The sequence below is a fragment of the Elgaria multicarinata genome, chromosome 1 (genome assembly GCF_023053635.1).
Source record: "Elgaria multicarinata webbii isolate HBS135686 ecotype San Diego chromosome 1, rElgMul1.1.pri, whole genome shotgun sequence".
Taxonomy (NCBI): Eukaryota; Metazoa; Chordata; class Lepidosauria; order Squamata; family Anguidae; genus Elgaria; species Elgaria multicarinata.
The window spans coordinates 82,665,936-82,693,545 of record NC_086171.1 but is presented as its reverse complement, the minus strand read 5'-3'; the positions used below and the strand labels follow the sequence as shown (position 1 = coordinate 82,693,545).

General features: G+C 42.2%; 2 protein-coding genes across 3 annotated transcripts in view; one reads left to right on the top strand and one right to left on the bottom strand.

Annotated features, from left to right (window-relative positions):
• Positions 1–18,302, bottom strand: part of SDHA (succinate dehydrogenase complex flavoprotein subunit A) — a 28,156-nt gene extending 9,854 nt beyond the window's left edge. The window contains exons 1-10 of the mRNA XM_063131267.1: positions 18,230–18,302; positions 11,383–11,469; positions 10,386–10,547; positions 8,572–8,715; positions 7,238–7,402; positions 5,249–5,397; positions 3,675–3,799; positions 2,085–2,253; positions 1,178–1,373; positions 710–881 (exon numbers count right to left, since the gene is read on the bottom strand). Coding sequence (XP_062987337.1) covers positions 710–881; positions 1,178–1,373; positions 2,085–2,253; positions 3,675–3,799; positions 5,249–5,397; positions 7,238–7,402; positions 8,572–8,715; positions 10,386–10,547; positions 11,383–11,469; positions 18,230–18,283 — 1,423 coding nt within the window. The 5' untranslated portion in view covers positions 18,284–18,302. The remainder of the gene's footprint in view (positions 1–709; positions 882–1,177; positions 1,374–2,084; positions 2,254–3,674; positions 3,800–5,248; positions 5,398–7,237; positions 7,403–8,571; positions 8,716–10,385; positions 10,548–11,382; positions 11,470–18,229) is intronic.
• Positions 18,303–18,818: 516 nt separating this feature from the next.
• CCDC127 (coiled-coil domain containing 127) lies at positions 18,819–27,210 on the top strand. 2 transcript variants are annotated; one of them, XM_063131066.1, is made up of 4 exons: positions 18,819–18,875; positions 21,190–21,251; positions 23,197–23,325; positions 24,815–27,210. In XM_063131066.1, exons 3-4 carry the CDS (start codon positions 23,205–23,207, stop codon positions 25,492–25,494), a joined length of 801 nt encoding a protein of 266 aa, XP_062987136.1. In that variant the 5' UTR covers positions 18,819–18,875; positions 21,190–21,251; positions 23,197–23,204; the 3' UTR covers positions 25,495–27,210. The 2 variants fall into 2 exon arrangements, with proteins under 2 accessions (XP_062987136.1, XP_062987127.1); XM_063131057.1 differs by having other exon boundaries at positions 18,869–18,899.
• Positions 27,211–27,610: the final 400 nt, after the last annotated feature.

The following is a 27,610-nucleotide window of genomic DNA, read 5'->3' as shown; positions in this document are numbered from 1 at the left end:
CCACCCACCCCACCGTCCTGCACCTCCCCCTGGAACTACATGGAAGCTAGTCTTTTCCACAATATCCCAGGCCTATGTGGAGGCACAGTTTGCATGATTTCTCTCTGCATGATCAATGGTGGTGGATCATCCAGCCTGGATGTTCTTTCAGAGGGATGAGAGGGTTTCCCAGCAGCTCCCACACTATGCAACAGCCACTATCACCAATGTACCAGTCATTTTGAGGGGCAGGGGAGAAAAAGAAGAGAGGGAACAGCCAGGTGACAGAGTGGCAGACAATAGTCATAGTGGGCGATTGTTGATAGGGGAGCGAAGGAGAAGGGGGAAAGAACTGTGTGCGTACGGTATTCACCAGCCAAAATGTTAGCTGTAGACACCTTGCTCTGGAGTTTACCAATCTTCTCTCAGGGTTTTGTACTGCAAAAGGACGTCCTACATATATTTCAAAATCACACTGGCATTCTGCACCACGCTTTCATGAATCTTTAGACGCAAGTTTTGCAGGCTAACAACACTGCTTACAGCAGGGATGGGCAACTTGTGGCCCTCCAGATATTTCGGCCTAGAACTCCCATCACCCCTCTCCATTAGTTAATGCTAGCCAGGGTGGTTGGGAGTCGTAGGCCAAAAGATCTGAAGGGCAACAAGTAGCTCACCCCTGGCTCAGGGATGCAGTTTAAGGAGTTGAAAAACCAAGAAGGAGGCCTACCAGGTTTGCAGGACTCCGCAATACTCAGAGCACACGCACGGCCAAAGACTACCAAATCCAAGAGAGAGTTTGCTCCAAGACGGTTAGCACCATGAACAGAGGCAGAGGCTGCCTCACCACAGGCATACAAACCAGGTACTATTTGATCTCTGCCATTTACATGTGTAATCACCTGCAATTTATAAATAAACATTAATAAATAAAATCGTAATACACATAAACATCGCATTGCTTCTTGCTTATAGCAAAGACAACAAAACGATTTGCTAACACTAGGATAGAAGGTAGTGAGGGCAGGAGGGAGAAAGGAGAAGAAGGGATGGGGGTTAGAAAGAACAAGGTAGGGGGCCACCCCCATGAAGCTTCAGTTTCACAACTAGTTTAAACACTAAGCAGGACCCTCATTCCCCACCCCCGGTATTCAGTTAAATAGCTTCTGTTTGAAGACTATTACTTCAGAAAAATTACCTGTCCTTTGTAGTTTGTAGGGACACCTCCCATATTGTAATGCACAGTGGGCAGAACAGGAATAGGTTCTTTGGTGACATCCACGCCAGCAAATATCATTGCGGTTTCTGAGATCCCAGGGAGACGCATTGCTAGCTGTTGAGGTGGCAGATGGTGCAACTGCAGGTACACGTGGTCTTTGTCAGGCCCACATCCTCTGTTGTTTTTATTAAAAGAAGTGGGCTTTTAAATGGAGATGCAAGCCTGTTCACAATTTTACCTAGGTGCAAACACTTTAAGTCATGCATTATTAGATGTGGGGAGACCCAACAAGCACAGCAGCATAGATCACGTTTAAGTAATGGCATCTAATCCCTTACACAGGTTTGGGAGCCAATCTGGGGCTTGGAACACGTCCCTTCTTTACCTCTCCCTTTCCACTTTGTTCTTCACACACATCCCTGCATTGGTCCACCCAATCTGCACAATCCAGACATCTCCCTTGTTTTATCGGGGAGACATATTGCATTGCCAGGAGTTTCTGTTTACTGCATGTCTGATCACACAGCATGAGTCTGATCATAAATAGTTAGAGCAGGGGTGGGGAACGTTTAGCCCTCGAGGTGTTGGTGGACTGCACCTCTCCTAAGCCCCAGCCAGCATAGCCAATGTCGGGAGATGACGGGAGTTGCACTCCAACAACATCTGGTGGGCCTCATGCTCTCTATCCTTGAGTTAGAGACTTGCTCCCACTAAATGTAGCCCGCAGGCCAGTGTGCAAACCAGCCCTGTTTAAAACTATCCTCAGAGAAATAATCTTAATTTATTTTTCAGATATATTGAGTTCGGCAAGTTTAACAAACTGAGAAATCCTAACTTCACATTTTCTGTAACCATAGATAAGATAATTATGTACAACTAGACTTGCCTTCCTTCGCGCATCTCAATAGTCATAGAACGAGACACGACATCCCTCGAAGCTAGATCTTTGGCAACTGGTGCATATCTCTCCATAAATCTCTCACCTTCACTGTTAATTAGAATGCCTCCTTCCCCACGACAGCCTTCTGTAATAAGGCAGCCAGCTCCATAGATCCCTGCAAGACAGGAAGTCATGTTATGACTACATTTCACAGATATATAACTGTCTCTGCAGAGGCCACCAGTGAGGGAGGAAGCAGCAGCCAGGCCCCTCTCCACCGTGCCTGGGTCCAGCTCCAGCTCAGAGCCCCCTCCCTCCTGCTACCAACTGTCTCTGCAGAGGCCACCAGTGAGGGAGGAAGCAGCAGCCAGGCATCTCTCCACCGTGCCTGGGTCCAGCTCCAGCTCAGAGCCCCCTCCCTCCTGCTACCAACTGTCTCTGCAGAGGCCACCAGTGAGGGAGGAAGCAGCAGCCAGGCATCTCTCCACCATGCTTGGGTCCAGCTCCAGCTGAGAGCCCCCTCCCTCCTGCTGTCTCCTGTAACTGCTGAACTTTCCAACTAAGATTGTAGTGCCTGAATTTGCTTTCCTTTTCCCCCTCCTCCTCCTCCCTCCCAATCCCCTTTCCTTTTGTGTCATGTCTTTTAGATTGTAAGCCTGTGGGCAGGGACTGTCAAGAAATACTTTTGTAAGCCGCCATGAGAGCCTTTTTTTGGCTGAATGGCGGCATAAAAATACTTAAATAAATAAATATAAATAAATAAATATTCTCCAGTATCCTAGAGCTAGGATGAGACGCCAATTCTTAAAGAGCTGGTGCAGTATAGTAGCTGACAAAGTGAACTACAAACTGGAGATACTGGCTTCAAATCTTGGACAGCAATTACGAATTGGATGACCTTAGGCAAGTCACTATTCTCTCAGTCCCACATCTGCAACATAGAGAACCCTATGTACCTTACAGGCTCTTATAAGGACTATTGCAAAAGTGTAAAAAAATGCTTTGAACACCTAAAGCAGGATATTAATGCTTATTAATACTACATTTAATCTCCTAGTTAAAAAATGGTCACAACTCTACTTTCACAGAAATAACTGAAATCCATTTTCCTTCTTTCAATGAAAGGCGATTTCCTTCTTAACCTTAATGGAAGTTAACTTGGGGTGATGGTATTTCATTGCATCCCAGAGAGGGCAGAACATCAGTCTTTTGGGGCAATATACTACTGATCCTTAAGTTGCCATACTTCAGTGGGAGGCTCCAACATTTAGGATTCCCTTTGGCTCATTATATAAATTCGTGGTATGCTAAGCTGTGGGCCAATATTTTGCACACATAAAACCTTTTAATTATTATTTTTTTATTCTCTAAAATAAACAAATACTATACCGGCAAAATACAAGTTAACAATTTGCATATGCTTGGCAAACATCAGAAGGCTGTGAGCCTAAGTATCCTTACCCAAATATTATTTCTAACAGATTTTGATCTGTTGACTGCAATAAATGCTTTTAATGGACTATATACATTGGATATACTAAAATAAGCTCTCTCATCAAGCCTTAGTGGTCTATCACAGGAGAGGAAAACGTTTACCTGTGGGATGGAACTGCACAAACTCCAAATCCTGACAAGGCAGGCCTGCCCGTGTGATCATTGCTGTGCCATCACCGGTGCAGGTGTGAGCAGATGTACAGCTGAAGTACGTGCGGCCATAACCTCTAGGAAACAGTTCAGAATTAGCATCTGCCCAGTAAATTCTCTGCTCACAAAACAGAAGATGAAAAAAACAATGCCGCAAATCCATGCAACATGACCAAATAAAGTATCTTCCCTGAAACTGCAAATGCTTCGAGAATAACTCAATCACATTTACTAATGGGTCACCATGAGGTGTTCCCCCCACCCTTTGTGGAATGTAAGGCATTTGTAACTCAGCAATCCTGAAGCCACACTGAACCCCTTAGATATCAGCTCACTCACTCATCGCCATTTCCCTGTAGGGAATCCAAAGAGGAAAACCCACCTGGAGAGTCTGTTTGGGGTGAAGCAGCTCACACCCAACAGAGCTGCAAGGTGTGACCATTTTGCTAAACAGAGCAGTAAATCAGGGCCAAGTAGATATTACAAGAAACACACATTACTGGGTGTCCACATTCATCTTTCCCTCAATAAAAAATCATGCCATTTTCCAGGAAAAATCAAACTGAAAAAGTAGTCTTTCTTGTTTTGTGATTTAATAATCTAGGTTAAAAAAAAATGAAATAGATTAGAAATTCCAGGTTGAATCCAGATTTGGTGATACTTGGAGTTGAGATCACTGGGCCTTAAGTTAATAATGACTAATTTAAATTCCATTGATTTCAACTTTTCAAAGTATGGCTTCATCTGGATCCTAAGGCATTCTTAGAATGACATTCTGCCTTTATCATCCCTGTGGATGGCCCTCATCCCTGCACTCCTTTACATCTTTGCAAAAACAGTTTTGGGATCAGTCATTTGCTGAACTGAAATCTAGCTTTGATCTTCAGGTTCAATTGGAAGGAGGAAAAGGACTGTAGAACTTTCTTCAACCTGAAGGCCGAATTCCATTTCAGAGAAGCTTTGGAGGGCAGCATTCCACTGGTGGGCATAGCTGAAGGCAAAAGGAACAGGGCCCAACCTCCCAAATATCAGCATATTTTAGCTTAACGCTCTTATTGCCAGTAACTAAGCCTTAGGAGAAAGATGTCAACATTTTATAATGCTGAAAAACTGGGGGGAAAGCCAGGAAACTACCAAACAATCAGATGTTAGGGGAAGTTGTGGCCTTCTGAAGACACTCCGAGGGCCAGATGGGAATCCCCTATGGCTGGATTTGTTCCCTGAGGTGAAGGTTCTGCGCCCCTGGCTTAATGGGAAAGGCACAAATTAGGGTATAAAAGGACAGGGGAAATAACCCAAGGGGACGAGAGTTTGGGAGACTTCCCAATAAGTGATGGTAGGAACAATTTGATCACCAAGGGCAATCCTGAAGAGGATTGGGCTAGACTACTCTTATCAGGAGGAAGAAAACAAGGTGCAAGATGAGTGCAATAAATTGCTCACTGCTCTAGTCTGAGGCAAGAATAAGGACAAGTAAGACCAGGCAATGCAAACACATTTCTTCAATACAAGGATTAGCATATTACCCAGTGGCAATAATTGTGTTCTTTGCTCTTAAACGATGTATGGTGCCATCTTCTATACAAAGTGCAATAACCCCACAACATTCTCCATTTTCCATAAGGAGGTCGAGGGCAAAGTATTCCACAAAGTAACTGGTGTCATATCGGAGAGACTAGAGGTAGGAGAGAGGAGGGGGGGAAGCTGTTACAGAGCATACAGAGCAATGTTAAATGTTATGGCACGGTCAGGAAGTGTTAAACTGAAAGCCTAAAAAAAGGGCTGTGCTAATTTTATCTTTGTATAGAACCTACCTATTTGGGGCACTTTACAGTATTATTCTTTTAAAAGAATACTTTTGGAAAATGTAAAACGACCATAACTTTCTAAGAAAAGCTGAACTGAGGAAGCTTTACATCTTTCTTGGTTTGTAACTGAATGCCTTATAGAGGTTAGAGAGACTACCCGGTCTATGAAATTCCACACTCAATATGTAAAACATTTTTAGGATGTTTATGGATGCTTGTGTGTGCAACTACTACACGTAATTGTTATTGCTCTGAAACCAACAGATGCTATAGAGCAGAGCGTTCCAAACTTTTCATGTTGGTGACACACTTTTTAGACACAGTAATTCAGTTTTACTAGCAAACCAGAGGTTAAACTAACCCCTTATAAGAGATACGGACACTTACATAAATTGTAATAACAAAATGTATGGGGACACAACATATCTCATGAAAACCTTTCATTTGTATTTTTAAAAATATATGATTTGCAAGATAATAACATACATTTCCAAGACCTTTCACATTGAACCAATTTTGTCGAGCTGCGATCGAGCGGCGATTGAGACGGTGTTCTATCAAAAAACTGGACCCATGGAATTTCTCGAATGAGTCACTTCGCGTGCAGCCGTATCACCGGAAGTGACGCGGAATCAGCTGTTTCGACCCGATTATGCATACTGCGCATGCGCAGTACCTGTATGATCCCTCGACCGTGGTGTGCAGACACGGATACGACGGAAGGGGAATATACTAGTGCACCATACTAATCGGCACCTTTGCTGCGTAAAAATGCATGCAAGTTGGTATTGCTTATTTCACATAGACTCAGTGGTTTCTCGTTACGTTCGCTTGACACATCTGCACACTGCAGCCGACACACTAATGTGTCGCGACACACAGTTTGGAAAGCTCTGCTATAGAGTCTCAATGCTGCATTAGTAGTGATTTGCAGAGCAATAGGAACAGCTTGCCTCCTAATACTATAACAGTGCTAGCCCTAGTCCTACAATAGTAGTATAAGAAAAAAACATAGACATAACAGAGGGCACGAGAGCCTTAACGCAGTGATTTTAGTCTGCAAATGGGGGGAAACTGGTTTGTTTCTACTCAGCCAAGAAGCTCACTAGGAGAGCCAGGGCCAGTCACTACTGCTTCTTAGAGAGGGGCTACAGCTTAGTGACAGAGCAAATGCTTTGCAAGCAGAAAGCCTCAGGTTCAATCCCTGGCATCTCCAGTTAAATGATCAGGAAGCAGGTGATGGGCATACCTTGAAGAAATAACTAGATCAGTGACTAGAGGCAATTTTTATGGCTTTATTGATATTTTATATATTTTGCTGCTTGAGGGTTTTGTTTAAAAATCTTTAATTTTTTACTGTGTATACCCATCTGGGTGGTACCTGACAGCAAAGAAAGCAGCTTATAAGTATTAAATAATAAGAAAACCAGTTTGCCAGTGACCAAGTGAGACAAAATAAGAGGTATGTAGTGTGCGTTGGGATTCATGAGTGCTTCTGCATGAAAAAGTGTGTCGCCTATACAAGCCTCCCGTTTATTTTGCCTGACTATAGAGAGAAGACACACAGAAATGCTAGCCGGGAGCTTTCGTGGGCCAACTGCTGACATGATGACAACAGCCACAGGCAACACAAGTTTCGCTCTCAAACGTGATCCTGTTAAGCATCAGCTCACAGCGAGCTTCATTTTCTTCCCCACAACTTCTTACCCGGCCATAGAGTGTGTGCAGCAGAGAGTGGCCTGTCCTGTCAGCCACACAACAGCATCGATGCGCTTGTCCCCCTTTCCCAAACTGAAGGCTCTGCCCCCCAAAGGCACGCTGGTAGATCTTCCCCTCTTCAGTCCTGCTAAATGGCATCCCATAGTTCTCCAACTGAGGAATCCAAGAGAGATTATTAGCCATATGACTGCCAATATGAAAACAAGGAAAGCTAGTAGGTGACTACTGCGAAGTCTAAAACGATTTCCATTTCTGAAAGAAATCTGCAAACATGAGCTATCATAGGCAAAGCAAGTTTTGATCGGTATAACATGTCCTGGCTTCTAGAAACTGGGCTATTCTGAGGGATTAAGGAAAGGAGATTAGCGAGGTCCAAGCAGGAGAGCTACATCAGTTAAAAGGACCTTTTTAAGCTACTGTCAGGAACGTGTGGCGCAGAGTGGTAAGCGGCAGTTACTGCAGCCGAAACTCTCCCCATGGCCTGAGTTCGATCCCAGCGGAAGCTGGTTCTCAGGCAGCCGGCTCAGGTCGACTCAGCCTTCCATCCTTCCGAGGTCGGTAAAATGAGTACCCAGCTAGCTGGGGGAAAGGTAACTGCGACCAGGGAAGGCAATGGCAAACCAGCCCGCTACAAAGTCTGCCAAGAAAACGTCAGCGAAAGCAGGCGTCCCTCTAGGAGTCAGCAATGACTCAAGTGCTTGCACGAGAGGTTCCTTTCCTTTTCCTTCCAGGAACAAATGGAAATGCAGTTTGGTCCTGCCACTTTCTCTTCCTCCTGGGACAATTCCATTGGGGCACAATGTATCCCTACAAAAACAGCAGTCCTAACATATTCACCACTGTAATGCAAAAGTCTACGAGAGCATCATGTTTTATAGGACAGAGTAAAATCTGTGAAGAATCCCAAAATTTGCTCTGCGGCAACGTAGTCCTGTAAGTTTACAGAGTCAGAAGAGAGTAGAATTTTCCTTTTCTGACAATGAAAAGTTTTACTATTTCCCCCCATTTATTATGTAAATTGAGGAAACTAGTCTCCTTTAATTTATTATTTATTATTATTATTATTTATTTATATAGCACCATCAATGTACATGGTGCTGTACAGAGTAAAACAGTAAATAGCAAGACCCTGCCGCATAGGCTTACAATCTAATAAAATCATAGTAAAACAATAAGGAGGGGAAGAGAATGCAAACAGGCACAGGGTAGGGTAAGCAGGCACAGGGTAGGGTAAAGTTTATTTTAACTATGCTAACAATCAATCATGAACTATTCCCCCCCCCCCACAAAAAAAATCACATTTAACTCATTCCTATCCATACCTCAATCACTGAAGCAGGGGCATGCTCCGTCATGTAATGAATTGCATCCTGGTCTCCCAGCCAGTCAGAGCCTTTCACAGTATCATAGAAATGCCATCTCCAGTTATCCTCTTCCATATTCCCCAAAGCAGCATTGATCCCCCCCTAGAAATTAAACAAATGCTTATCTTGCTCCACACGCAATATTTAGCAATCAGTTCCTTTGAATTTCCACTTAATGCAGAGATAATCTAATCTGAATGGTTTCGTGGCATATAATTCATATCATTTGCAGTTTATTTTCAATGACATGACAGCAAGGGGATTTACTTCTAAGTAAACATGTTTAGATTTAGATACCAGAAGAGGTGATTAACCTCAGATATTTGTGTTTGAGAGAGCTTTGGCTATTGGGTGGTATAGAAATGTAATAAATAAATAAATTTATTTTGGTTATAGTCCATTGTTACAGTATTTTGGAAGTCTCCTCTGCAGCCACGGAATCTGGGAATGCAGATTTATTTTAAAAGAAACATTTCTGGCTGTATTAATTCAGACAGCAGATGGAGTTCACATGATTGACTGTACCACTATACAAAACATTCGTTGCAAACTGTAGCCTGGGAAAGCTCCCTCCCAGGTAACAAATTAAGTAGCAATCTTAGCACAATGTCAGCCACGCCATTTCCCTAGCAGTCATTAAATAAAAAAAAAAACCTAATTCAGCTAGAAAAAGCCTTTACTATGGGCCTGTTCAGTCAACATGCTAAGGCACGGTTAGGCCACTAACCTTTTGCAGCAATAGGAATGGTTCACACAACATGCTTAACAATAATGTTTAGCTCAAAGTGTTTAACCACCATGGTTTAGCATAACATCTGAACAGGGTCAACATTTAAAGAAATGGTTCACTTGTTTCCTTTCTGAAACAAAGCCACCAGTCTGATTTGTCTAACAAGGGGTCTTCATATGTTCTGTAGTGTTATCCATTACAGTTTTCAACTGGTGACATTTTGCAGTGGCCACATTTAAAAGGTCAAGTCTTGACTTAATAACCCAAAATAATATCAAACTTTGTGCCCCCACACACAGCCGCTTCCCTTGTCAGTGCACCTGAATGCACTGCAGAGGTCTCCAATTAACCATAGTTCCTCATTTCATTCAAACCAGGAAACTATAGTTACCCACTTCAGAACAAGCTAGTATCCTAAACTAGGGTGACCATATGAAAAGGAGGATAGGGCTCCTGTATCTTTAACAGTAATGTAGAAAAAGGAATTTCAGCATGTGTCAATTAAAGAAGGTGAAATTCCCTCCTCATCACAACAGTTAAAGCTACACTAGCTATAGTAGAGTGGCCAGATACAAAAGAGGACAGGGCTTCTGCAGCTTTAACTGTTGTGATGAAGAGGGAATTTCACCCTCTTCAATTGACACCTGCTGAAATTCCCTTTTCTACATTACTGTTAAAGATACAGGAGCCCTGTCCTCCTTTTCATATGGTCACCCTACCTAAACTACAATTTGCAAGCCGTTTAAAGCTTTAAAGGTCAACTCCAACACTTTGAATTGGGCTCAGAAACAGATTGGAAGCCAGTGCAACTGATGAAGCACTGGTGTCACATGATCATATTGAATACATAAAGCCAACTGGGTTGAATGTTGCCCATCACAATTTAAACAGGATATCAGTTTATGCCCACAGGTAGCAGATGTTAGCACTGATTCCATACAATGCCATCAGTACACAACATCGAAATCTAGATAGCTTGCAGCTTGCTCCACTCCTCTTCCCCAGTCTATGAAACACAGGCTGGGATCAAATGACTTCTTACCTGTGCAGCGACCGTGTGGGATCTGGTAGGGAACAATTTCGAAACACATGCTGTATTAAATCCAGCCTCAGATAAGCCGAATGCAGCTCGCAAACCCGCACCACCTGCACCCACCACCACTGCATCAAATTCATGGTCCACTACAGGATACTGTGTTGAAATCTGAACAAGGAGATATAAGAGGGAACGCCCATATCATTTGCAACACACAAGAAAATAAACTGCTACAGTGTTATCCGAAAGAATTATACATGCATACTTCGAGAGCATCCATTTAGGCATTCACTACTAAAAGGATATCCAGAGATTTGTAGCTGGTTTCTATTGAACGGTATTCCAGCAGGAATTGTGGCCCTCCATGGCGCAAGCCTCCACAACCTGCTGCCTTTGAGATGCTTTGGACTACAATCTTCCATCAGCCCCAGCCAGCATAGCCAATAATCAGAGGTGATAGGAGTTGTCATCCAAATCATCTGGATGACACCAGATTGCTGACAGCTGGTTTGGGGGATCTAGAACAAGTGACAACCCCAAGTGCTCCATCTACACTTTCTTTCACATTACTTTATTTATTATAAATACACACACACACACCACTTAAAAAAAAATTCCAAAGTGATGTATCATACAAAACAATTACGATCAACATAAAATACAATATAAAAACAGTAGTGCCAATTTCAACAAATATATATTTAAAAGAGTAACCAGCTAGATTGGTAAAAATTAAGCTGGAAAATCTTGGGTAAAAATTACATAGAAAACTTCTTGGTTTCCTCAAACCAACAGTTTGTTATGGCACCAGAAGTAGCAAACTGTGGCTTGAGCGATCCCTCCAAACAGGTATTACAAACCAGACTCCCCCACCGTTTAGAGAACTGGGAATCTGACATCTGAATGCAGCCTTAAGTTCTCATTATTGCTTACTGTTTTCTCCAGATAACATCCAAAAATGGGACTAAGAAACCAGGCAAATGATATACAAGTAAGAACTTACTGAATCAGATACTTTGGCAGAGACATTTTTCTTCCCATAAACTGTGAAGTGAAAGTTACGAGAGAGTGCCTGGCAAGCGGCTGGCACCTGTTGAAACATGACAAAGAAAGCATTAAAAACTCCTAATGCAGTAAATAAACAAACATTTCTTTTCAACAATAGTTCTCATTAAAGATTTTATTTTATATATATCTTTAATCTCGTGATTCGAATTTATCATCTTTTTTCCTGTTCTTTCTGTAGCTGTGTGGACATGCAGAAATTCAACAGGCAGAGCTTTCCCCACAATTGACAAAAAGTCTTGAAAAGGGAGATGTTAGAAGTAGCAAGGGCAGCTACAAGTTTACTTCAATCGCTCTTTATGTCAACAAACACTTTAAATATTGGAATTGCCCAGGCAAATCTTGCATGTCTATATAACTGCTACATTTAAGGTGGAAAATATAGATCTGTTACTCAACAACTTCTAAGCCAAAGAGCCTGAACAAAATTCCTTTGATCTAAAGTCTCATTTCATAAAGTTTGCCATTATGTTTTACTGCATAATTGTATTTGTTCAGATAAAGTTAACATAACTTTACTTTGTTTATTGCTTTGTTTATTGCTTCACATAATCCATATAAACGTATTACAGTACAGAAAAGAAAACCATCATCATTAAACCAATCTAAGCACTTTAGTGCATTTCTGAGTTCCTAAACCCCACCACCCCCAAGCTCAAGTACTGGCAACAATTAATGTATTAATTCTCAAAAGTTAGTTAAATAGGAATGAAACGTGTTATTCAAAGACCTTTCTAATAGATTTAAGGCGCCATTCTACTAAGGTTAGAACAGAGGTGTTAGAACATAGCTTCGGCTATGGGGCGGTATAAAAATGTCATAAATAAATAAAATAGAAGTCAGAGAAATGTAAGCACCCCAGTTAGCAGAGGAAACATGATCTAATGGTCTCTGATATATCTGTCACGGTTGTGTTCGATTCACTGGCTTTATAATTTGGTTTAATTCGTTTATGTTCCAGCTTGTCCTCTTTTGCTTGACCACTCTTGACTTCCTTTATGTTTTTGGCGAATACAAAGTTAGTGAGGGCGATTAGTAGGTCCTTACTTTCAGATAAGTAGTTCTTTATTAATGTTATATCCTCTGCCCAGCATCCAAATAGAGCTTTAATCATCTCGTGCTGGGATCTAAGCAGGCTGGACCACACCTGGGGATCGCTATTCCTGTTCGATGGAGAATTTGTATAGCCATCTAATTAGGGGAAAGATAAGTTGGGTTGCGAAGAGGATAGACTACTACCCACTGATATTTGTTCATTCATAGGAAGTATAGTTGTTATCTCTACTGTGTTGTCTTGAGATATACAATGGGGTTGTCTATTACCCATTAGACCCTCCCCAACTGTAGAAAATTCGGACGCGAAACTACATCTGCTTTCTTTGGGAATTCGGGTTCTGGTGGCATCATTAACATGTTTGTACCCAATGACCAGTCCAAGATCTCATTTGTTGTGGTGGTGTGGGAGTGCCTAGTGTCTTTATTTGTTTTAATTCCCTCTGAGTTAACTGAAAAAAAGCTGGTTATCTTGGATTGTTCGTGCTTATGTTTCCTCCTACGGCCTTTTGGCTAAGATCAAGTGTAGTATCATGATCTAATGGTAAGAACCCCCAATTCTGTTGTCTATTAAAAGGAAAAAATCTAGCATTCACTAAATGCAGTCTGCTGCTAATAAGCAAAATATAAAGCGGCAGAATTTCAATTGCTAACAAACTTTTCAGCTTACTTTACAGAAGCCACAGAATTTACTGAACAGACAACTGATTAATGAACAAGAATAATTAAAACCTACCCAATTCCAAAGAGTAAAATTTAGCCTCCAAACTCAAAACTAATACTTTTAGATAAGGACTAGTATTCATTTAAATGGTAAAACACAGCTTAAAAGCAGCTTTGCAAGTATGTCCATAAAAGTTACTAGCCCACTAAACTCATTGCTAGCCCACACATGCCTAGGTAAGTAATGAACATAAGTAAGTGTAAAGTGATGCACATTGGGGCAAAAAATCCCAACTTCAAGTATAACCTGATGGAATCTCAGTTAGTGGTAACCAACCAAGTAAGATCCTGGAGTTGTGGTGGGCAGTTCAATCAAAATGTCAACCCAGTGTGCAGACTGGGTTCGGACAACACAATAGTCCACAGTAGACTAAATAGTCCACCGTTGACTATTGTGCTGTGGGGCAAAAAGCACCCGACAATTGGTTATATAACCAACTCCAATAATCAACGCTGTGCAGACTTTTTTATCTGCACAAACGTTGATTATTGCTCCATGGATTTTCCCCCCTGGCTAGAGTCTTGAGGCAAGAGCAGCAGAAACCCCTGCAACTCTTGCCCAGATGGGCTCTATAGACAGGGGAAATAATCCTGGCCCAGGAAGTACTTTGAAGCCACCGATCGTACCATCTGCGATTGTTTAGCTTGAAAAAAAGGAGGCTAAGGGGAGACATGATAAGAAGTGTACAAAATTATGCATGGTGTCGAAATTTGGATAGGGAAACTTTTTCTCCTTCATAATACTAGAACCTGAGGTCACCCCATGAAGCTGATTGATGGGAAATTCCGGACAAATAAAAGTACTTCTTCACACAGCACATAGTTGAATTATGGAATTCACTACCACAATTAGGATGACTTTAAAAGGGGGTTGGATAAATTCCTACAAATGGCTTGTAGCCCTGATGGCTATGTCCTACCTCCAGTATCAAAGACAATAAGCCTATGTACACCAATTGTTGGGGAACATGGGTGGGAGTGTGCTGTTATACTCCTGCTTGTGGGTTCCTGGCCAACAGCTGGTTGGCCACTCTGTGAACAGAATACTGAACAATATGGACCCTTGTTCTGATCCAGCATGGCTCTTCTTATGTGCTTATGAAATAACCATTAAGGACGGCCACAGTGTGGAAGGTTTCCACTGTCAACAAGGAAGCCATTCTTACTCACAACAGGCTACTTACAAATCTGGGTTAGAGAATCATTTCTCACATTTCAGGCTAAGGGGCAGTAGCAGATTTGGAAAGGTTTCATACTTGTCCTTGAAGGCTCACTTCCCAATCACTAATGCATTTATTTATTTATTTATTTATTTTATTACACTTATATACCGGGCAGTTTACAACAGTTAAAACTGGTGAACATTAAAAACAAATATACAAAAATGTAAAACCATTCAAAGCATAAAAACAACAATATCCATTTAAAACAATTATTCTGGGGTCAGTTAAAAAAAAAACTCAGCATATGTTGTTAACTGCCTGGGAGAAGAGAAAAGTCTTGACCTGGCGCCGAAAAGATAATAATGTTGGTGCCAGGCGAGCTTTGTCGAGATCATTCCATAATTGGGGGCCACCACTGAAAAGGCCCCCTCCCTTGTTGCCATCCTCCGAGCTTCCCTGTTGAGCGTAGGGTACGGGTAGGTTCATGTCGGGAGAGGTGTTCCGTCAGGTATTGTGGACCCAAGCTATGTAAGGCTTTATAGGTTAAAACCAGCACCTTGAATTGGGCTTGGAAATGTATAGGCAGCCAATGCAAGTGGGCCAGAATTGGTCTTATATGTTCGAACCTTCTGGTTCTAGTTATCAATCTGGCTGTTGCATTTTGCACAAGCTACAGCTTCCGAACCATCTTCAAATGCTGCCCCACGTAGAGGGCATTGCAGTAATCTAATTTGGAGGTTACCAGAGCATGGACAACTGAAGCTAGGTTATCCCTATCCAGATAGGCGCATAGCTGGGCCACCAACTGAAGTTGGTAGAAGGCACTCTGCACCACCAAGGCCACCTGAGCCTCAAGGGACAGAGATGGTTCTACGAGTACCCCCAAGGTGGTTGCTGGCAGACACAGACAACTTTGTAAACTACAAGGTGGCCCTATTTGCCCTAGCAGCATTAAAGTTAAGGAGAGCTTTTGTGGCAGGTCTGGATTCTGACCTTGGGTAAGGTAGACAATAACACAAAGAGTATGGCATTGATTTAAGATAACGTGTTTTATTGCTGCTCTATTTTGCTTAATGTGTTAACTTGTCCTACCATTTCAACGGTTTTAATCAGATTAATGTTTTAATGTTTAAATGTTTTATGATGTTGTGATGGCCATTGGCTACAAACAATAAAGAATGATTGATTGATTGATTGATTACCCCCAAGCTACGAACCTAGTCCTTCAGAGGGAGTGCAACCCCATCCAAAACAAGTTGAACACCCACTATCCGGTCAGAAGAACCACCCACTAGCAACATCTCAGTCTTGTCTGGATTAAGTTTCAGTTTATTAGCCCTCATCCAGTCCATTGTTGCAGCCAGGCACCAGTTCAGCACATCCACAGCCTCTCCTGATGAAGATGAAAAGGAGAAATAGAGCTGTGTGTCATCAGCATACTGATCACAATGCACTCCAAAACTCTGGATGACCACACCCAACGGTTCTATGTAAATGTTAAACAGCATGGAGGACAAGTTAGGGTCAACTACACCACACTCTTAAACTTCCTACTTTACAAGGCATGCTTTTAACACACCAGTAACATCACCAGAGGTGACATAATTACCTTTATTGTTCAACATCATCATCATCATCATCATCATCATCACTAAGACAGCGTGTTCCTCACTGTAAGACCAGCACACATTTCCACTCAACTCAAAAACTAAGTCTAGACAATCCACAGGCATTTTCTACCTTGTAATCTTTTAAAGACTTTCTGGAGTTACCTTTTCTAGAGGTAGCAGTAGTTTATTGCAGCAAAAACAACAAAGTCTTGTGGCACCTTAAAGACTAGCAAATTTATTCTGGTATAAGTTTTGGTAGACTATAGCCCACTTCATGACACGCATGAAATATTATCCAGATGTTCAGAATATATTAAATGGGGCTAGGAATTGTAAACAGTAAGGTCAGGAGGAAAGGAAATACAGAATGCCACTGTCAGTACTATCACATTATTAACAGTGATCATTCGCAAAATTATGGTTGCAGATAACACAAACATTCTGGTATTATGTAAGCCACTTAACACATGTTGTGCGATAATAATTTATCCTGATTCAAGCCTCTGCTGGTAGAACTGAACCTGTTGATGACTAGTTTTTCCGCTTCAGTCTCTTAGGAGAGAAGTATTGCTGTTTGCATTTATTTAGAAAGATGCTACCTGTCTATCATCTTGGCACCTTCCTTTTCCACAAGCTATACAGCCCATTCTAAGATAGATACAGCACAGTTAAGTTGCAGAATGCAGCCTTGGCTGTAGACGCTGTTATATGCAAGGGCTTCAATCCTATGCGCTGCGGCTTAAACAGCAGAAGGAAACACTAGTTTTACTATCAGGAATTGGGAGGAGTAGCGTGTTTATATGCCACATTCAGATGCACCCCTGGGTACCCACCACTATTTGTGCACCTTCAAGAACTGTGTAACATGCACAGTTTCATTAGGAATAGCTATCTCAACATGGAGAAACAATTAGGAGGAGTGAACCTCCTCTGTGAAGCATTCACTGGATGTCTACACCCAAAATAATGTAACCTGGCTGATCTGACTTACCAAATCAGAAGAAAATAACTTTTGGCCCCATGAGATATCCACAGTTTCTTATCCTGGCTTGCTTTTAGTTCACAATGATATACAAAGCCCAAAGCTCTGATTACGCCTTTCCGATAATCAGTAGGCCAGGTGGAGCCAGCCTAATATGAGATAAAGCAGTGGGTAGGAAGCCAGGTCATGAACTAGGGTGACCATATGAAAAGGAGGACAGGGCTCCTGTATCTTTAACAGTTGTACTGAAAAGGGAATTTCAGCAGGTGTCATTTGTATATATAGAGAACCTGGTGAAATTTCCTCTTTATCACAACAGTTAAAGCTGCAGGTGCCCTGCCCTCTTTTAAATCTGGTCACAATATAGCTACAGTATAGCTATACAGTATAGCTATACTGTGACCAGATTTAAAAGAGGGCAGGGCACCTGCAGCTTTAACTGTTGTGCCAAAGAGGGAATTTCACCAGGTGCAACATGCATACAAATGACACCTGCTGAAATTCCCTTTTCGATGCAACTGTTAAAGATACAGGAGCCCTGTCCTCCTTTTCATATGGTGACCCTACATGAACTAGCAGTCCGTCATAAGGCTTGTGCCTCTGCCAAGGACTCACTAGTGGCCTTTGGCAAGTCACTCTCTCTCAGCCTTGGTTGAGCAAAGGAACATCCACTTACATTAAGAGGTCCGTTGTAAGGATTACATCTACACTGTGAGCCAGTGTAACGTTGTGGGCACAGCACTGGGGAGATCTGGGTTCAAATCCCCACTAACCATGAAGCTCACCCGGTGGCCATGAGCCAGTCACTCTCACATCAAATCACTTGGAGGAAGGCAGGGTTCAAAATGTAATACAAAACAAAAAACAAGGCAAGATAATGTATGTCAGGTCATATATTGGACTGCAACTCTCATCATCCCCAGCCAAAGGCCATGTTGGCAGGGAATTATGGGAGTTGCAATCCAGCACATTTGGAGGACACCAGGTTGGAGGAGACTTATATACGTGAAACGCGGTGGACCCTATAAAAACCGCTGTAAATCTCATAATCAGATCTACACCAAGCAGGATACAACACTTTGAAAACGGTGTATGTCCTGGGCCTGAACAGTTGTCATCGCACGCCGACCGACCTCGACCTACCCATGAAGGTGAACCACCACGGTTTCCCCTCCAATGACCGAAACTCTAAAGACCACAGAAGGTGCACAAAGACACGCATTCACACACACCCCTCCCGCGTCACGCACTTACAGGGCGGAATAGCCGCAGATGCCGCAGTCTCCGCGAAGCCGCTACCGCCGCCATTTCGCACGGGATCAGAGGGGCCGGGAGGTTGGGCTACTGCGCGTGCGTGAATGGCAGGAGGGCTATCGTCACAGTGAGACAAACCAACCTCAGGCATGTCAGAGGGGTGCTCTTCCCCCCCCCCCCGACGAATCAAGGGTGTCCCTATAATAAAGCTGTGAATCTCTAAGGTGCCACAACACTCTTTGTTGTTTTATACTGGGAGAAAATAGAGGCTTGGATAAAGATTGGCAAGGGGTGAAAGCACGGAGATGGAAAGGCTTTTTCTCAGAAGCAGGAAAACAACAACGCAGGATTCCTGCATTGAGCGGGGGGGGGGGGTTGGACTCGATGGCCTTGTAGGTCCCTCCAACTCTGCTATTCTAGGATTCTACGTTATGTCCAAAGAAGCTAGGAAGCACCGTTTCCAAAAGTTCTGTCTGTCCTTTTTCTGTTAAGTCTCTGAGGAAGAGCAGCTTCCCCTCTCTCGCCGGAATGGTTTATTCCGAAAAATGGGCGAGGCAGAAGAGCGGCCCACACATGCGCAGTGGGACCTCGGCGGTGGCAAGCAACTAAGGATGGAAGCGCTTTTTCCCCCTCCGGGCTCCTGCTGGTGCGTCTTCTTTCTCTGTGTCATGTGAGCATTTATTCCGGTAGAACTTTCGTAGCACCGTTTTAGTTCGTAAAGGAGAAGGCCGTTGAGATAAAAACCGTGGTTGGCGGCTGCCGCCACTGGAGGAAAGCATTGCGGGCCCTGAGAATCTTGTCCTCCCTGGAGCGGTTTGCAGCCTCCAGAAGTTTGGACTTCAGCTCCCATCGGCCCCAGCCACCACGGCCGATGCTCGGGAATGCTGGGAGTTGTGGTCTAAAAGCCTGGAGCGCTGTCAGCTTGGGGAAGGCTGCCCTAGAGCCCCCGTTCTCACGGAGATGGTAAATCCGTGTTTGGCCTATTGGGCTTCAGACTCGTGGTTGGATGGCGTGGTCGTGTGTGAGAGCAGCGATAGGAAACCTCTCTGGCCCGCAGAACCAAATGCCTCAAGGAGCATTTCTCCAGTCTGCTTCCCTCACCCCTCGCTTTTCCTGGTTGGCATATGCAGGCAGAGTGTGTCACACATACGTGTTCGGGGGTGTGGGTGGATAAAATTTGGCATTTAAAAAAATCTATTAAAAAAACAGACTTTATTAAAATCTGATTTAAAACAAAAAACAATAATACTAAATTTCTCACTTTAAAATATGTTACAATTAAATTTTGTCATAAACATCCTAAACGAGTTACTAGATCTATCACTTTCGTCTGACAAAAACGGTTCTGGCCCAACTGACTACCAGCTCTTGCTTCTTGAAAGTTCTGTCTGTTGAGTTTGTGTTTCTCCAACTAAAGTCACAGGCCTGATTCATACATAATGCTAACTAACCAATTGTGTTGTTGAATTCTGAGTTGCTGTGATGTGTTAACCACAAACAACCCAGAAAGAAAACCCATGGTTTGTTCTTGGATTTTGAATTCTGGATTGTTTAAGCTATGGGAATGTTATTACATGTGAACCCAGAACCATGGTTGTTTTACCAGGCTAAGAGGTGGCAGTCTTCCCATTAGTAGCCCATTAGACTTTGCTGCTGAAAATCTATCCTTCCAGTTGGACTAGAGCGGCAGCCACTGCTTTGACCACTCTTGCCTTGCAACTCTGCGTCTGACGAAGTAGCCAATGGTGGCCAAGGAAATAACCAATGGTGTCCTCCACACAACACAATAACCAGTGGTGGTTCAGATAGCCAACTCTGCACAATGCTGGTTATTTGCATTGGTTATTTCAGCCAAATAATGAACCGTTGGTAATAAAAAAATAAAAAAACTCCCTCCATACAACACGATAGCCCATGGTGGATTAAATAACCAACCATTGAGTATTTAAACCACCATTGGTTGTCTGAACCCAGTCTCGCACTCTTCACTAGCAGATCTTCTCTAGCTCATGCTTCAAGTGATAATATCCTCAGTGTTCTGTCTTCCTTCAGCTCACAGCTGCTTCTCTCAGCTGTTGCTTACTGATGTCAGACTGCTCTCTGAAAGTGCTGAGCCTGTCCTTATATTCCCTCCAGCCAATCAACTCATTTTGGGGTAGAACTCGCCACCACCACTGGGATCTCATAATGAACCAATAGATTTGAATACAATGCCCACAGGTTAACCAGTCATATCTGACCACATTTTGATTCCACATCCGAGTATAAAAACACAGGAACCACACAGAAAACATAACATAGCCACTTTTTTTTTTTAGTAATATCAGCCAACGCAATGGCTGCTTATCAGCTGGAAGACTAACAGCATAACATTTAAACTTTGTATCATTATCTGGCCCTGGCCAAATATACAATTTTCCTCTCTAGCTTAACCCTTCCCACAAAAGTCATTGTTTCAAAAATAAAGCATGAACATATGTAACTTTTATCTCAGGTAAATACCAGGTGCGTTTTTATCAGTTATATCTTTGTGTGTGCACGCACAATCACAGAGCTAACATTGAAAGTACAAGGGGACAGGAGCAGGCAGAAGAAACATCATGGCCTGCTCCTGTTGGACACTCTCTCTCTCTCTCTCTCTCTCTCTCTCTCTCTCTCTTTCTCTCTCTTTCTTTCTCTCTCCTCCCTCCCTCCCTCCTTGACTCCTTTTCCTTGTGTGTCATGTCTTTATTAGATTGTAAGCCTGAGGGCAGGGACTGTCTTTTTTGCTAAGTGTAAGCCGCTCCGAGAGCCTTTTTTGGTTGAGGAGCGGGGTATAAATATGATAAATAAATAAATAAACATTGCCAAAAGAGCTTTCATATAATATCATCTGACAAAACACCAAAGTGCTTTTTTTGTGAAATCAGTTCAAACATTCATCAGCCACTCACTGAGCTAGATATTTTATTCTTCGTTAGATTGCTTCTCCCTCTGATTTCTGAGTGATCAGATTTGGATGACTGCCAAAGAAGAATTAAAGGTAAGGATTCATTCTATTCTTTCTTGTGGCCTTGTTGATGTTTGTTTTAACATATTGCTGTAAATATTCAGATGTGTTTGAATACGTGTAAATCAGCCTTCCCCAACCTTGTGCCCTTCAGTTGTTTTAGACTACAACTTCCAACATTCCTTTATTATTGGCTATACTGATGGGAATTGAATTCCCAAACATCTGGACTGTACCTGGTTGGGGGAGGCTGATGTAAATGATACTATGTTTCTATTTGAACTTTGGAAAGGAGCTACCTAACCTCCTTTCCAAAGGGGGGAATCTCTTTTTGCCCAGTAGTCCAGTAAATCTAAGCAAAAAAAAAAGGATCAACCTAGAAGTAATTTAAATAGAATTTGTCTTAACAGTTTCTTACTTTAAAAGACCAGAGAAAAATGATGGTGAAGTGTCTACCGTTCTCTGTCCGTGCGGGAAGTCAATATGGCCGCCATTCTAATATGAGCAGTAAAGCCAATTTTTAAAATTAATTTGGGTTTTAAAAAAACCCTTTATGTAACTTGTTCTAGCTAAAGATCTGTTCTTATGAGATATGTACCCTGCCTAGCATCTACCTTGGCCCTTTGAGAATATGTATTCTTATGACGAGTTGCTTCATATTACTTAGACTGTTATAAGGAAAAATATATAGCCGTGACAGTGTGGCCTTTTAGTGTGTCTTTTCAGGCTGAAAGGGGTGTGGGGAAGCAACTGCCAACTTGAAAATACATTTTCAATGGGTTTATTTACTAAAGAAGCTGGGAATCATACCCGTAAGAGTGTACCGATCACAAGCTATTGGGATGCGGTTTTGAAATAGCCATCAAAGAAATTCAGTTTTCTGAACCCACTGCAAACGTTGATATCCTATGCAACATTTCCCATCTTTTAAGGCCATCAGCCCCTGGTTGGCATGTCATATGCTAAGTACTTCATAACATCTTGGGAAAGCATCAATTCCCTTCCTTCCAATGATTGATATGGATCCTACAAATGAAGTGTTTAATGCTTTATGTGTGTATGTTCTGTGTTTTAGAGTTTTAAATTTTGTATACTTGTTTTTACCTCAATTTTAGAATTTCTGTAAACGCCAAGAGAGCCCAGGCTATGGGAGCGGTATATAAGTATAATAAATAAAATAAAATAAAATAAATAAATAAATCTGTATCTTATCAACTTTATTTTTGGTTGCTGGTCATGCTAACAGATATAGTCAGACACCAGGGTTCATATTTGATCAGTCTCTTTTCTCTAAAGCACTAGGAATTATTAGTAATGAAATACCTCCTCTGAAGAAAGTTATACTTAGGCTTGGGGGCTTGCACACGATGATGAGCTTCCTAGGATGCATTGATTTTTAATGACTGGCTTTGGGTTGGGTGAAATTCTTGAAATAATATACGCTGGAAACACTGTGAAGCACAGGTTGTCAGGAAAGCTGACAGCAAGGGGCATCCGCATTCATGTGATCGTGTATTCTGTGCTCAACACAATTCTAGCAAGAGAAGCACTATGTTTACAAGAAGAGGGTGTTAGTGACGATTTAAATGAAGCCTACTATCTGGAGAAGTCTCTCTTGCCAAGATTTTTCCTCTGCTGCCCTTGAACGACTTAGGTGCAAGCTGGCCAATCTCAGAGACGAACTGAGGACTTACAGAACTGCAGGATTATGGTTACAGTGCCTGTGAATGGTGGAGATTCTGAGAAACTACATTAAAGCAGAATGAACTGGAAACTGGCAGCTCCACCTCGCAGCACTTTCTGATATGACCCCGTTTTTTTGCTACAAGTTGTCACAATCTCTATGCCACATCTGTGACAGTTCTTCAGTTCTTCAAAGGATTGTATCAGTGGTATGTCCGTTTGCAAGTATACAGCTGACAGTGTGTTTTCCAACGAGATATTGGATATCTAAAAGCTTATTATTTCTCATTTTAAGGTTTGTCCATGAATAATTTGAATGACCCTCCGAACTGGAACATCCGGCCTAATGAAAGGAATGAAGGAGGCCATGGAAGCAAATGGAATTATGCTCTGTTGGTTCCTATGGTGGGGTTGGCTGCCTTCCGTAAGTGACACACCAGAATTACAGTTTTCTTCTTAGCTTGCAGTTTATGGGCTGTATTACCTTGGCAGGAGTTAGTTTGTACTGGATTGTGCTCTTTAGTCTAGCAAGACTTATGGAACTTTTAAAATAACAAATACATGTTATAATACATAAGCTTCCATTGACTTAGTCCAGTTCGTGAGATGCATGGTGTGTTATCCTCAGTTGGCAACTATATATACACATAGTTGTGGGGTGGGGCTGAATAGTAAACAATGAGGTCAGAGGTGCCACAAGACCCATAGTTATTTTTGCTGCAATGCTTTAACACAGCTACCCCTCTGGAATTTAGTCTTAGCAAGTTGCCACTGGAATGGGCCTGACTTAAAATGGAATAAAGTCAAAACAAGGCCAGCATAGAGGAAGAAAAAGCATTATATGCAGACATACTGACATAAAAGGTCAGTGGCCTTGTCCTTAGCTATTTATAGCAAATGTGAGAACCTGGGGTTTGCTATGTCAGTTATAGATAAACAATTTTGCTCCTAAACAATGTACTTCTCAATTTGTGATACATTATCGTTCTCTATTTCAAAAGTAGAAAGTGCATGCTTTAGAGCTACATCTTTAAAAACATCTAATCACAATCATTTTTATGTAATGAGGGATATATTAAAGTAGTGGCTGAAATCTAAAGAATGCCACAACTAATTCCACATGCCTAGGGAGGGTTGGAGTTTGTGTTTTCGCCAATAGCAGCTCTTCTGAAACTTTTGAAACTAAGGGCACGTTCAAACATGGCTGGTGCTTTCAAAAGCGCATTGGCTTGCCCTTTAAAGTAACGAAACAAAACAAGAAAGATCCATTGGGCATGCCTAAGGTGGCTTTTTTATCCATTCGTAATATTTATGTATCTGCATCTCTATTTCAGAAAAAAAGTGTTCATTGGTGTTTCTTCCCTCCACCCATTTTTTTTAATTTGGCCAGTTGCCTTGGAAACTATGTTTTAGCAGGGACCATATTCAGAATCTAGTAAGAGCCAGGAACATTTGTTCCACCCATAGGCTCATTTTCTTGCGGGCGAAGATACTACAAAGGGTTCTTTAACCCCTTTCTCCCTAACGGGAACAACAGTAGAGTCTATGAGTCTGTTCAGGCAACGCGCTAAGCTATAGTTAGGCCTCTAATCCTTTCCCAGCAAATGGTTAGTGAGCATGTTTAAACCATGGTTATTTAGCCACCATGTTTAGGTATGTTTCACACGACATGCGAACCATAATGTTTAGCTCAAAATGCTTAACCACCCTGGCTTAGCATGACGTCTGAACAGGGTCTTCGTCAGTTTTGAGCATAGTTCACTCAGCAAACATTTCCCTCCATGTGTGTTTGTGTGTATTTGTCAAAGAGAGGGAGTATTCCTGAAAATACCAATAGACCCTTTCTGTACAATACATTAGGATTAATTATGTTGGAGTTTTGCAGTTTAATTTTATACACTCCTCTGTTGCAGGTTGGATCTGGTCTAGAGAGTCTCAAAAAGAGATCGAAAAAGAGAGGAAAAAATTCTATAGAAAAGTATTGTTAGTACAGAGTGAGCTTGAATCCAAATATCGTGATATAATCACAGAAAACCGCCGTACGGTTGCCCACTTGGAGCTCGAGTTGGAAAAGGCACAAAACAGAACAGAAAGCTACCGCCAAGCCCTCGTCTCTCAGACTCATAAACTGGTGGAAGAAAGAAGAACTCTGGAACAAGAGCGTACGCAATTAGAACAAGAAAAGCAGATTCTGCAGCACTCTGGAGCTGCCGGTGCATTGTATCAAAGTTGCTTGGAGAAGGAAGAGCAATGGCAAAAGAGAGCTACTGTTTTACTAAAAGAGTTTGAGGAAGCCCTTACAGAACGGCAGAACATCTACTGCAGCCTCATGCTGCCCAGGCAGCAGCGACTAGAAATGGAGAAAAAATTGCTAGTTAGAGCAGCAACTGATCCAGTCGCTTTGGACTTGGGAATGGAGACTGGCTTAAGAGATATTTTTAGGTACGATACCTCTTGCAGTAATTTGTTAAACACCAATAAACGTCAGAATGGAAAGCTAATGTGGCTGTACCTTCGATACTGGGAATTATCTGCTGAACTCAACAAATTCAAGAGGGTAGAGAAAATCATGTTGGGAAAAGGTAGTGGCTGAAAACAACAGCCATCCATACGTTACAGGTGTTGGGTATGAGTGACTTCCACTGGCCTTTATATCACTACTCGTAGCTTCCTCACCACATCTTTACTGGCCATCAGATAATATCTTAACTGCTTGATGCCTCTTCCTTGGCCAGTGTGAACGCTGATTGAATGGCACCATAATCCTCAATGTCAGCTAAACATCTGTATACTTATATTAGCAGTGCAATCCTATGCATGTTTACTCAGAAGTAAATCCTACTGTGTTCAGTGGGGTTTATCCTCAGATAAATAGGTTTTAGGATTGAAGTCTGGATCAGCAATCTGGATTTACAGGAGATGACTTCAAGTTCTACCACTTGCATGACAGCCCCTTTGCTGCAAGAAAACTTTCTACATTACTTGGAAGCAACTGACCATTATTAGTGTTCTTTCTATTTCCAGTCTGAGAGTCTTTTGAAAGCTGAGGAAGCACCACTCTCGGTTGTTGACATGCATGATCAAGTTCTCAGATCAGTCACCATTGTGATCTGGACTGGGCGGGGCAAGGCAAAAACACACCTGAAGGCAACCCAGGTAAAGCAGCTTCTCCTTCTAGTCCTCTCCAAGTTGGTCCCTGAAGCACTGGATCAGGGTTTAGTGTTAGCCAGTGCTCAGCAAATGACTTTTAGTGCCAGGGCACAACTGTGGAGCACATGAAGCAGTAATCAGGAAGGCAGTGCGCCTGAGCAAGTGCAGAGTATGTCTCTGCATGAATTAATGATGTTTGCAATACCATTCTTGGAAATATTTGCACGTCAAATTTTGGTTTTATAAATGGTATTTTGCTTAAAGCTCTGATGACATATATAAGTTGTTAGGCAGTGTTTTTAGCAGAGGTGGTTAAAAAGGAGACAAATTGATGGAAAGCTCAGAGAGCCCAAGAAAGTCATCTTGTAATTTGCCTCCCATCATCACACTAAAGTATGTGAGCATTGCCATTGAAGATAGTTAATGAAAAGAATTTAAAGGAGAAAGTAAATCGTGTGCTTAAGTTCAGATAAAATGAAATCTATCTTATAAATACAGTTAGAGAGGAATCCATTGGCCCCTAGACAGCATCTTGGGTGGTGGGGGACAGGGATAGGATATTTCAGATTCTTGGAGCCAAGGTTAGAGATAGTTCCAAACTCGGGTCTGGGAATCTGGGTCTCCCTCCCACTCAGCTGGCATGGAGAGAACCATGCTGGCAACCTCAAGACCGGGTGTTAAGGGAGTATTTCTGGGGGAGGGGCTAGTTTATGCCTCTGCAGTGCCCCGGCTAGATGGGTGAAACAGGCCCTCTAGCTAAAATGCAAAGCAGGATGCACAGCAGAGGCAATGAACACCTCCACTGTACCTCCTGCTCTGCATTGGATACTTGAAGCCTCCGAATTTGTACATTGATACTTAAATATATGTCATCTCGCTTATTGTCACTTATTTTTTTTATATGATATTTATATTACGTTGAAAAAGGTTAAATGTAGGATAATGTGAAGATAAAGACTGGGAACTTTCCAAGAGTACTTGGGAAATTTAGAGCCCTACATTTCTTACTGACTTTGAGTGACTTCCACTTTGCTTCAGATCATCATCATCACACCCTTCAAAATGTTTGCCTCGGTTGCCAAAGAGTTGTCCTAAGGCCCCACTTTTTACATTGTTGCTTAATAAAGTTTATTTCTTTGAAAACTTTATCAGATTTTTTTTTTTTAAAAAAAAGAAAGTATTTTTTTGCTTGGCTGGCCTGGTAGACTTGTACATGTTACTGGTGCATTAAATGGAAGCTAATGGAAGCTGCTGAAAGTTTCATGTCTGCTGGTGCATGATCACATTTAGACTTTCAGGCCAAGGCTTGAGTTGTCCATGTCTCCAGCGAGTCTCCATTCTGTGATCCCACTGCTATCTCTGTTCAGCCATGTTACCATAACATGGAAGATCCTCTGATTTCTTTGTCATTTGTCTTAGAGTGCCTTTTGAAGCGTTTACTTTCTGATACCAATGAGAATGTGGAGGAAAATGCCTGTCCCTTAAAAAAATCCCCCTCTGTCTCCAGTCCCATGAACTAAAATTGCCATTGCAGAGCATTCTTTCCTGTCATATCCTTG

Coding starts and splice junctions, on each gene's coding strand:
- CCDC127 (XM_063131066.1), top strand. CDS start 23,205: ATGAATAATTTGAATGACCCTCCGAACTGGAACATCCGGCCTAATGAA. Junction 23,326..24,814: donor GGTGGGGTTGGCTGCCTTCC/GTAAGTGACACA, acceptor CCTCTGTTGCAG/GTTGGATCTGGTCTAGAGAG.